This window comes from Heliangelus exortis, chromosome 6, assembly GCF_036169615.1.
Source record: "Heliangelus exortis chromosome 6, bHelExo1.hap1, whole genome shotgun sequence".
Classification (NCBI taxonomy): domain Eukaryota; kingdom Metazoa; phylum Chordata; class Aves; order Apodiformes; family Trochilidae; genus Heliangelus; species Heliangelus exortis.
The window spans coordinates 10,305,552-10,319,143 of record NC_092427.1 but is presented as its reverse complement, the minus strand read 5'-3'; the positions used below and the strand labels follow the sequence as shown (position 1 = coordinate 10,319,143).

General features: G+C 38.6%; 1 protein-coding gene across 24 annotated transcripts in view; it reads left to right on the top strand.

Annotated features, from left to right (window-relative positions):
• Window positions 1-13,592, top strand: part of KALRN (kalirin RhoGEF kinase) — a 495,003-nt gene that overhangs the window by 186,705 nt on the left and 294,706 nt on the right. For all 24 annotated transcript variants that reach the window (XR_011726469.1, XR_011726470.1, XR_011726471.1 and 21 more), the window contains one exon: window positions 10,783-10,975. Coding sequence is in view for 21 of the 24 variants with exons in the window: in XM_071746600.1 (XP_071602701.1) it covers window positions 10,783-10,975 (193 nt within the window). In the remaining 3 variants the exon portion in view is untranslated. The remainder of the gene's footprint in view (window positions 1-10,782; window positions 10,976-13,592) is intronic.

Below are 13,592 nucleotides of genomic sequence, written 5' to 3'. Positions count from 1 at the left end.
TGGTATAATATGAATCAGTACAGCATCCCTCTCTTAAGAGACCGATCCATTATTCTTATTATTTTCAAATTATAAGAAAAAGTCTGAGTCTATTTGATCTATGTTTTCTGTGCTGTTTGTAAAGCATGTCATAGCAACAGAGATTTTAATCTGTTTTCCTTAGCTTTATATCATAAACCACTCAAAATTATGTATTAGGCTGGTGCTCCTGTGGTTTCTACATCAAATCCAAAACAATTGTGGGTGTGCAGTTTTTTCCACTATAGGCTTCTAGTTCTAGTTTCTGATTATGCTGTGATCAGTGCTTTTGCTCCACACATTAAAAAGGAGAAAAATCTTTGATTAAAATTGAGAGTGTATATATTTGCCCTGGTCTTAGTTGACAGCCTGAACTGTACAGCAAGGTCATAAAAAATTGTGAGGGTTTATGTGAATAATTCAGTGTAGTGATGAATATTTTATCTTCAGGTTTAGTGCAACACAGACAGCATTGAAATAGTTAAGAATCCTGGTATGTAGGCAGTCAGAATTGGCTTTTTAGTTAGTACCCTAATAAGGTGGAGGGTGCAAGTTCAGTGTTCTCCCAGTCTCATTGTTTCTTTCCACTGGCTGAAGACTCAGCAAGACAAATGTGCATTAGTTTGTATTGTCAAGGCTATCTTTGCAAGCAGATGGGCTGGAAATCTAATTAAAAAAACCGAAAGCTTTGATTCTGGCAAAAAAATAGCAAAATCTGCAGGACGACCCTAAATCCTCTGAATTAAATGGATGTTCTATGTCAGTGCAGTTCTATTGTTCCACTTTATAAATAAAATATGAAGGGCTCTACTTTTACATAGGCCTATAAATGTGCTCACTTATGAGTTTAATAAAGCATGTCTATTCACTACAATTAGATAAGCATATGTACAGAGCAATAAATGCTCCCTATATAAAATCAGCACATCTGTAGCAGAGAATATAGCCCAGCATGGGTAAATAAGCACATGCTTAGATTATTAAGTGATCTCTCTTAAGCTTTTGTGAATTAACCATGAAGTGGCTGTGACTGTCTGCAGTTGATAATTCTTCTGCTATTATGTATCCTAACTGTGTCTGAAAATGTGGTAAATATCTACAATCATGTATAGAATGCATTAGCTTCAGTAGAAGAAAGTGTGGTTACATTCATTTTACAGATGAAAGAAAAAAAGCAGAGGCAGAGTTGAGCTATAACAAAGAAACACAAGAAGGAGTTGAGCAACTCAACTAAGACTCTCAGTATCATCCTCTGGACTGCAGTGCTCCAGCCACATGTGGAAAATTATTAAAATGTGAAGCTATAATTGAAAGGGAAATGCTTACATTTATTTGCTTCATCTCAGTATCGGGGAATTATACTTTGTAGGCTTTCCTTGCAAGTGTGTCCAAGCTGAGGTTAGATGTCTGCTGAGTGACTCTGGAATGCTTTCTGTTGCTTCTTGCCAGTTGGCCATGCAGAGACTGCAGAAATCCCTGCATTGGGCCTATTTCTACTCAGGATGTTACATTGCATTTGTTTAACCCATAAGTGGGAAACCCATTAGTGCAGTGGAGTAGATGTGGCACTTCCAGATCAAATGAGTCACTCAAAATTAGGCCACATATCTTCAGGTGCAGTGTTCCATGAATCTGCTCTGGTATTTTATTACCATGGGCTGGCTGATACCTAAAACAAATTCAATGAGTTTTCTGAATAGCAGCTCCTATCATTCTCATTATGATATATGTTAATTTTTGGACATCATTTTCTGGTCTGGCAGCAGGAAAAGCACCACTTGGGGTATACAATTCCTGAGGCGAATAGGATGATGTATGTTCACGTGTGGCATTTTTAGATGGACTTGCCTGTGAAATTTTATTGTGCTTTTGACAGAGAAGCAATATAGCTAATAGGAGAAAGGGAGGAAGCAGTTGAAAGCAGGCAATTACTTTTCAGATCATTTATCTGAACCTACTTTAGTTGATGAAATGGTTCCTCTGGGTTTTTCCAATTAGTGGTGACTAATGGGAAGTGGTACTGATGGGGGACTGAAATTATTAGTGGTCGTCATAGAAATTCAGGATCATATGGGAAGCAAACTTAAAACTGTGTTGGCACGATACCAATATTTTAGTTGCCAATAGGGTGGGAAAGTGCCTAGGCATGATGGACTGCAAAACTGAGGGGACCTCACACAGTCGTCTGAAGAGCTCAACAGTGTATAAAGGTGAGAGCATCTTAAGCTGGAGAAATACCTCAAATGCTCTTGGGAAGACAGGCAGGGTGTTGGCTCAGAGATTCAGTAGAGGTCTGCCAGGCTGTAGTTCCATTATTTGATAGCTGGATTCATCTTTGCTCTGCAGAAGCTTTTTGGATCCAGCTATTTCATTCTGGGTGTCAATGATATCTTTTGGGTCTTCTATTCCCTTTGAAATACTGAGTTACCAACTTCTCTGTGCTCAGTCAGCATCAGTGATTTTGATAGATCACATACAAATCATCTCCAAAAAATAAGGGATACCACACATCCAGTAGCTTCATTGGCCAGGCTTAGCTCCCCTTGCTAGAGAGAGTGAGAGAGCCTGGCCTTGCTGGGAGACAGTTTAAAAAATAATTGGAGGTGAGCTAGATGTTTTGAAGCTGGTCTGTGAAAAGCATGTCAGTAGCCACTGTCTCTCGGGGACTCAATAAAAAGAATGAGTAAAGTCTGCTGTGTAAAGGAATATGCAAAAATTTATTTTATGAGGGTGTCTTATAAGTTGATTCTGTAGCTTCAGAGCAAGCCCTTCTGGATGTAAAACCACAGGCATTCTTCACCCAGCCTGGCACAGCAGGAAGTATCTATCTGATAAGTGAACTATTTTGGGTAAATCATTGTGCCTACAAAGACTTTGTTTGTGTATGGGTGGAGCTCAATAAAAAAGAAAGAAAAGAGTACCACTGATTTTATTAGTCAGTCCTTCTTGTCCAGCCTGGGAAAAATGGAGGCATCAGCTTCAAGTCGTGTGTTTAAAGAGAACTCAAATCCTGACATAATGTCTTGGCAAAACAGATTTATTGCAAGGGCAACAGAGTGTTTCTGGGATGTAGCACTCGACCTCTCCTCCTAACAGATACACTTGAATCCAGTGTGTGCCCTTAAATAAAGTGAGTGTGTGGACTCCTGCCAAAATCTTGTAAGCCTTAAAGAATGGCTTTATCACTTTTGCTTAGTAGATAAAAAAGTGCAAAGCAAATCTCACACTGAACTCTTGCACTGCAGATGGGCAGAATCTAAGTTACTTATTTGAGGAAAAATGCAAATGTTTTAGAAATTTTCTCACCAAAAATACATCTAAAACGTGATGTTAACCAAAATATTTTGTTCTCAAAAAATTCAGAGTTCTTGTTGGGCCTTTTATATTGTCTGATTAAAAAGAGCAAAATGAAAAAAAAAAAAGACACCGTATCTGAAAAGGCCTAAACAGTATATTTTGCTGTTATAAAAGCCTTTTTTTTCCAGTTTTTAATTCAGTACACACTTTTATAGCAACCTGCAGTCATCGTGAAACATCTTAATTTGAATCAACATGTAATGTCTCATCTTCTTCCTTATTTTAATTACAGCTCTTCTGGACATGGACGTGCATTGCTCTCCTGTACCTCCAGGAGCAGCAAATGAGAACTGATGAGTGCAAAGAAATGCCAATACTACTTAGGAAAAGTCATTTTAGCAACTTTAGAGAGTATTTTTTTCTGTCCTCATTTATAAGCCCAGTTGACCCCTGGATCAAGTGTGTTAATCCCAGAGTGGTTATAGCTGCTTCTATCAGGACTGAATTAGGTATGGTGTCTGCCTCTGGCCTGGATTTCACCAGGTGCTGCTGTCTTTTGTCTAAACTTATATTCATCATTCTTTGCATGGAAGCTTATTTATTTTTACTACAAACTTTTCCACTATGGGTAACTGCCCCCCACGATGCATTTCAATGAAATGTATGTATTTACAGTCTGGACACTTTCCATTCTGGGGGGGACTATTTTGCTGTGGTGACTGGAATTCCTGGAGGTGTTCACCACAGCCCATCTGATCACTTCTTAAGTCACTGATGCCTTGAACACTTAACTCAGGATCCCTGTTCTAAGAGCACCAAGCAGTTCTTGCCCAGATGAAGTGTCCTTTTCCTTATGTGCAAATCTGGCCATGTTGACTGTAAAGTAAACTTTAGAGTGACTGGATGTGAAACAGACTTCATGGTCTCCTTGCTTGAACTACAAAAAATTCTTAAAGTTCAGGCAAAAAGATATATTTATCTTAAAAATCTTACTAGTTTAGCTGTGCTAAGCACAGCCATATATATTAATTTCTCACCTGAAGCCAATGGATTGGAATTTCCAAAGAAATTCTCAATAGCCTCTGCTCATCCAAACCTTTTCCAGATTGTTGTGCTTATATTTCAACACAAATCTAATATTTATTTTTTCCAGCAAATGTCAATAGCATATAATTTTCATTTAGTAAAGCATTTTTGCTTTGTTTCTGCTAAATCATCTCAAATACAAGGCTTTAAATGCTCAAGAGAGAATTGAATGGTACTTACTGCTCAAATATTTCTTTGTTGTAGTAACAAATCTTTAAATGTAGCTTTGCTTCAAGAAAAACAAAGCCCTGATTAATTTCATTTTTATCTCAGCATCTGTTTCAAGGAAGACCTGCCAGATATTGATCCAAATATAGTAGACATGCAGCAACAAAAGGGTAAGAGGGTAAATGGATTTATATGAAGGCATCATTTACCAGCAGAAACTTAATAGGAATGTGAAAAATTATAATATTCATCCTCCAGACTTGGCTTTAACAGCTGCAATCATGCATTCTTGGGCACAGCTGTGTTTTATATCTTTGCTATTTGAATGAAGACAGGAAGCTTCTCAAATAGTGTTTATTTGCTCAATTAAATAGGAGGACAAATGCCTGCAGAGCTCTGGGTCCCACTTCTGGGCCAGGCTGTAATGATCAGGATTTTACCTGGGTAGAAGACATCATAACACAAGTCTGCTGAATGCTGATAGAGATACCATATGAGACCTGCACCTCTCACAACTCTCAGGAGCTCCCAGGTTATGTATTGGGAAAATGTTTTTTTACACCTAGTTGGTGTCTGAGTTCTTCCTAGCTTACATCATTTTACAACAGAATTGCTCTGACTTCAGAGACATTTTTCTTAGAAGTAAAAATTGAGTACCAACATAAGTTACTTGCTTGAGAATAGCAGGAGCACCCATTCTGGCACCAGTGAGTTTTGCCAAAATATTTGTGTGGGGTTTTTTTCTGTCTTTCTATTCTCTCCTGTTGACATGGGGCCAGAGGCAGGGGTTGAATGTGGACATTGTGCAGCCCACACAGCCACATTCTTGTGCCATTTGCAATCACACCTCATGTCCCCTAACAGCAGTGGCTGGAAAACAGAGACAGGAGGTTTGTTTCTGACTGGACCTCAGTGGCTCCAAGTCTTTTTACAACATGTCACTGAAATTTCTCTGTATCGCTGCTTTATGTCCAGTTCCAGCCAGTGTGAAACTGGCTTCAATTCTTTACTTTCTCTTTTTTTAAAAAAAGTGAGAATGAGTGATTCCTTTTCAGTGCTGGAAGAGAAGAAATGAAATGTAGGTCACGCTAAGAAAGAAAGAAAGGATTAATTGGAAATGGAGGCTGGATGACTGTTCCTTCTCTATTTACAAAAAAGCATTGTGAAAACAAGGTAGAAAATGTAAGAAGGAAAAATTAGGAAGAAGTCTGTCTACCTACACTCTTTTAGAGAGCTGAATTTCTTTTGTGGGAGCTTTCTGTGAATTGTTCCTCCCTAGTAATGGTGCTCTGAGGATGTGCATCACTCCCTTCCTCTGCTGGTCATCGATGTACCAGCTCACTGAGGGGGATGTGAGGATTGGCAGCCATGGGTATCCTGGGATCTTTGAGAAAACAAAGTGTCTCATGACAGCAAACAGCCACAGTCACAAGACTCAGACTGATGATGTGAAAGTTCAGCAGCACACCTGGTAATTGTGATAATGAGCAAGTTATATTTGTTGAGAAGTATTAAATGGAATAAAATATTGTTAGAAAATAATGTTGATTCAGGTGGGCTTGACAAACAGGTCTACAAGAAAGGACTTCATCTGATCCTCTTGATGTACTGGAAAAGTACATTATGAATATAGGTGACTGACTATTTCTATTGACAAGGTGATCTACAGGCTCAACATGGAAATGTAGAACCAAAGTATGAAAATCAGTAGGTGATGCTGATTTCCCCATCTGGCTTCATTTCCATGTTGAGTAAACAAACCACAGACACGGTGAATGAAAAAGTTTAAATTTTAAAAGTTTAAATATTAACTCTTAAGTTACTGAAGTGATCCTTGGCACATTTTGATATGGCAGCCAGCCAGCAGAGTTAGTTTGGTCTCAGTGTGAAATGAAGCCTTTGGGATAACAGTTTATGCTTTGAGGCTTTCAGATACCCATTTTCCTCCTCTTCCTCTTCCTTTTCAATCCTCAGCTTGTGAATCAACTGGCTAATTCACACTCACTCAAAGGAAGGGGGATCTCAAAAATAATTAAGTTCCTGCAGATTTTGTGCTTACAAATTGATGCTTGTAGAACTACTTGTTATGCTGAGGGTGTCTCCTGACAAGGTCACGCTGATCCTCCTTAAGGGAGATCTTTCTCCCACTGTTAACAAATCATATTTTAAATGAGATGCTATACACGTCGGATCTGTGCTTTTAGAGGTCCAACAGGCGTGCTAAATGTACTGCTTTGTCATTAACTCATGACTGAAAAATGGGAATAGAGATATTATGTTATTTTAGCTAATCAAGTGCTGAAGCTTCTTAATGCCAGAAGCTTTGGCCAAACCGTTGGGATGAAAAATGCACATAATCAATGATAGGTATTTGAAAGATTAATCGGAGACCATGAAGTCCTTAAACTCATTTGGTACCTTAGTAATCCCACTCTTGCCAAAGAAAATACAATTTAGAATGTCCCTGCATTAAAGAGGAAATTTGAGAAAATAACCTTATGAAAGTACCCTGGAAACCAAAGTAGAGGCATTTATTTTGACAGAATTATCACATCTGCTTCTGAGTTCCAGTCTTATGCTTTTTTACAGTAAAATTTGATTTGCAAGTATTTTTTTTGCAAATATTCTACAGTATTTTTTATTAAGCATAGAAGCTGTTTTTTGTCTTTGCTTAAAAGCAGTGTGGCAACTGAAATGACGTATGAGCTTATCAGATATTTTCTGCTCACTGTTGCAAATCTAGTCCAGATGAACACAGCCAAAAGGGTGATGGATTGTCCAAATACCTTGATCTGAGTGGGGTTTTTTTCCAGTTTCTGGTCAAATATCAATACTGGAAGAAATTAAGCACCACAATCAACATTAATTGCCATCCTAAAATGATTACTTGTGTGTAATAGATCTGTGGATTGATGTAGTGTCTTGGGAGCTAGAGATAAGGCTTGTCTTGCTCAGACAGTGTGGAGGAAGCTTGATTGCTACTGATGCTTTTCTCGATCAATTGCTAAACTGGGAAGGATTTGACTTGTTGCTTTTAAGCAATAAATTTAACAAGCATGGTTAGACTGGTCAAAAGGAACCTAGGGTTATTTCCTCAATACATGTTGAGGTAACTGAAGAAAAATGACTGACTGTCAAAGATGACAAATCTTCACAAATTACTCTGACTCACCAGAGTTATGGGTGTTTCCTTGTGTCTACACAAAGCCAACTGTTTTAGGATCCTCTCAGTAGCTGTAAATATTTGAGTATTACAACTTAAATTTTGGGCTTTTGTGGGTTTTTAACCAAATTGCCTGTGAGGTGTGCCTACATCTTAATAAGCCTTTTGTACATGTGTGTTCAGGTGTGGTTTTGCAGGCTGTTATTGCTCATTATTTTTAATTCTTTGGTTTTGTATCTTCAGTTTTCTGAAGAATTTTTTTTTTTAAATTCTTTCTAAACAGATGAGTAGGGTGAGTATGAGTTCCAGGAGACCTCCACCAAGGCAGGCTCCTTAGACAAACACATCATGGCAGATGGTCCCTGCCCTGAAGAGCTTACAATCTAAATAATTTTCTTATCTTCTTCTTCTTTCTCTGAAGTATTAGTACCTGATTAGTATCCTGCTGCCTGCTCATGTAGCATAAGTGCTCTCAAAGGCACCCCTCTCCACAGCCTGCTCAGTAACTGAAAGTAAAAATAATGAGCAGACAGCTTTCCAGCTTGGAACAGTTTAAACACTGTTAAATAACAGGTTTTGACAAGTAGGTTTAGAAATCAGGTGCTAATTTTCTACATTGGGTCAAAGAAGGACATGTGGATTTATCAGTGTTCCAGGGAGTTTACATTCTGGAGATGAGACCACAGACCCAGAGGTCTTGTTACAGGTTAGTACCATTCATCTCATATAAGAAAAAAAAAAATTGCAAGCAGACCCAGCTCTGCTAAACTGAACAAGGTTCTTGAAACAGAGTTAGATTTGCTCAAAATAATAAATGCTGTACATTTGTACATTATCTGCACTATGATTTTTAAGGAGTTCCCATCCTATCACTTATTTTATGTCATACCAGAACTTGGATGCCTATGTGAGCAATCAAGTAGGGAAATCATATTCGTAATTAAGAGCTTTGTTGGGGCTCTCCATGTGCCTGCATGGCTCTTGGACTTCTTTGTCAAGTGTTAGAAGAAAAATCAATCCTTGGAAAAGTCAGTTCAGTGTAACAGGGATCAGTGTTTTGGCAGAAGTTACTGAAGACCCTATAAAGCTTTGCAAGAAAAAAAAAAAGGCAAGCAAAACACAACCCCCCTTCTATTCATCCCTTTCTGATTTGATTCTTTGTCTCAGCTCTTGTTCCAAAGGGAAGAGGCAGTAGCAGCATCAACAAAGCTTCTTTTACAGCCTTTTTTTGGCATTAGTTATGGAAGGATCAAATGTCTGACCTTTCAGCAGCAGGTAAAAGGAAAATAAAAAGATCTATATTCCTCAACTGTTTGGAAGTGCCTGGTCTCCTTAGTTTTTCTTCACACTGACTGTTGTATGTGGTGTGCTCTGGATGTGCCAATAATGTTAAGGCAGAGGACCAAGTTTGTTGGCTTTGCTCCTTCCTGGCACTAAGTTGAGACAATTCAAGTTAGTGAACTCTTAACACAGCAAAATCCGTTTTGCCATGGGGTGGTCCATCTGTGCACAAATCTTTCTAGATACCAGTAAGGTCACCAGGGACTTTTATTTTTAAGTTATATATGTGTATCCAGTGTGCCTCTTATGAAGGATAATCCTGTCCTTTTTCCAGCCCAGAAACCTAGTTATAAGTTTTATAGAGTTGTTTTCAGTAAGATGTATAGGAGCTGGATTTTATTAGCATGAATGATTTAAGAATGTAGAGGGGTATAGTGAAAATTATCCTGTGTGTACACTGGGAGTATTCATGTGGAGGCTACATGGTGTTAAAATTTCTTCATTATAATCATACTTAATATTATCTGTCCTCAGCATGTCTCAGATTCATTCCAGTGGTATCAATACTTGCTATTTTAAATTATCTTACATATGCCTTTATGTCCACAATATTCTTTTCTGCTGAGGTTCTGTTCTTTCTCATCTATTCTTTCTGTTTTCATCTTTCTTTCTTCTTTCCACCCTTCCTCTCTTCTGTGGAAAAGACTGTGACCTCAATTCCACCTTAAAAACTAATAGGTTAAATGCCATTCTGGCATTTTTAATGCATCACCAATGAAGTACACTCCTTTGCCATACCAATAATATTAATGGGGATGGGGAATTTCACTTTTTGGATGAGTATTTGAGGCCTAAAGCAGACACTGTAGCTCACAAGACTTCAACACCATGCATGGCAGTCAGTCAGAGGAGAAGACACTTCTCAAATCTCATCAAATGTCGGATGCTGCGGATGTGGGATGACACTTTTGAGCTGTACCTGTTTTCCTGAGGAACAATACTTTGTCTCTGGAAAGATTTGACTTCAATCAACATGTCCTTTTATTCTTTCTCCTCTCTTCTTCTGAGGAAAAGGGAAAGATGTGTTTGCCAGATAATGCTCTGGTGCTTTTAGGCCACATGCATTGCATTGACCTGGTCAGATGACTACCTTGGACTTTTGAGAAGGAAGAAACACAGGCTGGCAGAACAGTAGGGCTGCAGACTAGAAAAGGTCCTGCAGCATTTGGTAGATAAATCAGGAGTGAAAATGGCCCCAGTTTTAACAGTGCACATGCTGAGTCACAAGGACCTTTGTTTTAGAGAATGATTACTAGATGCTTTTCTGGAAATTACACCTTTTTAAAATCTTTTAAAGGGGCCTTTGGAAGTGAAGGCACCCAAATTTACAAGTGGTCATAAATGTTAGTACAAAGGACTCTGCATGTTTGCTTCATCTGTGTATGGAATTCATTGTGTTAAAAGCAGAAAACATGCTGAAGAGATAGATTTGATTCATTTTTCAGTGGCGTGAAAGTATGTGTGTTTTCAGTGAAAATTTGAATTACATGTATTTGGGAAATTAGAGATGAAACTGTAATATATACACTTGAATGTAATGTAAATTAGATTATGGTGAAATTGTTATAGCCTTTAGGCTGTACTATCTTTTCCCTTTTATTTTATCATTCCTTGCTTTGCTCTAAAGCACTGAACACTAGCAACAGAAGTTAAGTCTCAGTGTGAATGTCCCTGGTATTAATGATTTTTTTATGCTTTTATCCTTACAGTGAAGATGTTTGTAAACGAGGATTCACTGTTATTATCGACATGCGGGGATCCAAATGGGACTTGATCAAACCTCTCCTGAAGACTCTACAAGAAGCTTTTCCTGCTGAGATTCATGTTGCCCTGATTATAAAACCCGATAATTTCTGGCAGAAGCAGAAAACAAATTTTGGCAGTTCCAAGTTCATCTTTGAGGTGAGAGCTATGTGGGAGATGGTCTGATAAATTAGTATTTCTGACAAGAAATTTTGTTTCTCTTAGAAAAAAAACCCACACTAAATCAGTCAATGTACTAAAGAAAACTTTCTCTAGATACTAATGTGTGGGTTTGTTAGTTGACCTCTACCCAACTTCAGGTAGTGGCTTTTTTATAAAAACAGTTATGCTAAATTTTTATATATAGTGTTGCCACTTTAATTAAGTTTTACACCTCAGAGGTAACTTTAACAGCTCAAGTTAATGGTAAAGTACCTCAGGCAGGTTCTTTGAGAAGTAACCAATATACAACAACTACATAATGAAAGGGAATTTTACTAACTTTGTCACTGGTGAAGACAAAGCATCTGCATTCCCTTAATGCACTTTAGTTCTCTGAATTTCAGTTTCTTACCCAGAGAGGAACAAAGCTCAGGTGCATGAAGTGTTCATGTATCAACGATGCCCAGCCATGAGTTAGTCAGGTGTTGATTTGGGGCTTCTTTAGTGACTGAGAAACAATTCTATCACTGTCTGTCTTGCTTAACAATCCATTGATTTCAGAGACACTAAAGATTTTAAATCTCTGGAACTCAGAATTTTACTATAGTTCTTAATTTTGACTACAGTGGGAGACTAAATTTATGTATAAGTTTAAGAGCTGTTGAAGTCAGTGTGATATAAGCACGTGCTTATTTTCAGCTTCTTAAAAGCACTCTTGAATTGCAATGAGCAACTAGATTGGTGTTAAGAATTAACAAAATTTTACATTATTATCACAGTTTTAAGAATTACTTTGTTTTTCCCTCTGTCTCACAAAAAACAGTCAACTCACAAGTTTTGCTGTGTTTAAATGGGTCTTTACTTTCCTGGCTACCTATGAGGAGCCAGCCACCAAAATAGCTTCCACTTGCTGTCCTCTATGCACCTCTGGATGCCTTCAGCATAAGAGTAAGTCACATCCAGAGACTCCTCACACTTCCTGGGAGAGATGTGACTGCCATTCCCAGGCAGTGAGATTGGCAAAGCTGCCTGTGGAGAGTGAGAGGGATGGGATCAGGGCAGAGGGAAAGGTACAAAAGATGTATAGGTACAGAAGAATGTGGAGTGGGAGGGAGCCAATGCACAGACTAGACAGGGAGCTTCTGTTCTATATTTATATGGGCAGTCCCATAGAAGCCCAAGAAGAGACAGCTTGTGTATTTTTATCCAACACTTCCTAAAGCTTCAAAACCTAGAAGTAAAATAACAGAGTTCACATATATATTTTTAGAACATTTGTTTGTTTTTAGACTGAATTACAACTTTCTGGAAGCTTGACTTATGGTGTTTTTTTTATTGTGTGGAGTTGGCCTGGTGATAGTGAAGAGTAAACTGTGGTCAATCTATTCTGCATAGTTACAGCTCTGAATCTGTATTGTGTTAAAAGCTGTGGACTAATTTGCTGTACACACTGGCATGCATTAAGGGTATTTTCATTTTGTGTGTGTGCCTTTGAGCCTTTGTCTGCTGGGCTGTTCACATGGGTGTTTGTAATGGTTCACAAATTTTTGGACCAAAGCAGAACAAACAGTGCTTTCACTGTTTCTATTGGACCACCTGCAGACACTCAGAACTGATGAATCCTTTGATTTTGAAAAGATTTTTTAAGCTGTGGTCCACTGTACAGTAGATCCCTGCAAGATAAACACAATAATCCAGAAATTTATGTTTCAAACATTCTGTGGATGCTTCTGCTTATTGCTAGACTCAGGCTCTGGGGCAGCTCATGCTCTCTCATAAAAAGAACTTCGAACACCAAATAACCATTACAGATCAATACAGCTTTACATTTATTTGATTTATCTGTGGCAGCACAGAAGTTCCCTCTCTGCACTGAGCCATCATGTTCATTTCCCACAACTGGGACCAAACCTGAGGTCCTTGGCAGGAACAGACTGCGATGGAAAGCAATAGAAGTCTCTGCTGAATTGACCCATCTACCAACTCAGCAGTAACCACTGTCAGTTTTAAGGCCACATTCTGCTTTTGAGCTTAATGGAAGTATTATGCATGTGCCAGGGCAGTGTATGACCCTTGGTGGAGGGTAATGATCTGAAGTTTGCATCATGAGACTCGAGCAAAATGATTCTGTCGCAGCCCAGGGAGCGCAGCCTGCCTGCAGATCATCACACAAAGAAAGAAGAAGAAAAAAAAAAGGGTTTGGTTGACATACCTGGGCTCCAAAGCCTCCTGTCACTTTGAGGAACAGGCCGGGCAGCTTAGATAGCATTAACTCTGAGCTGCCTTCAAGTTTCTTTTATTTCTCCTGCTAAAAGGGCTTAAATACTAGGCAGTGCTTTTTAAGTGATTTCTAAAAGAAAGATGGGTGAAGTCTGAGAGATGGTTACTTAATCTTACCACCTACCTGCCTAAGGTTGTTTTCAGGAGAGTTTCAAGAACTCTTTAAAGGAAGAAATCTGAATAAAGGCATTTGCCACAGAATTTGTGAAATGAAAATGTAGCCTTTCTGCTACATCCTCGTGTCACATTCTGTTCATGATAAGAGCAGTGCTTGCATTAGCTTGAGACACTGCAGGGGGAATGCCTGGGTATTAGCCATGAAGAGAAGTCTTTT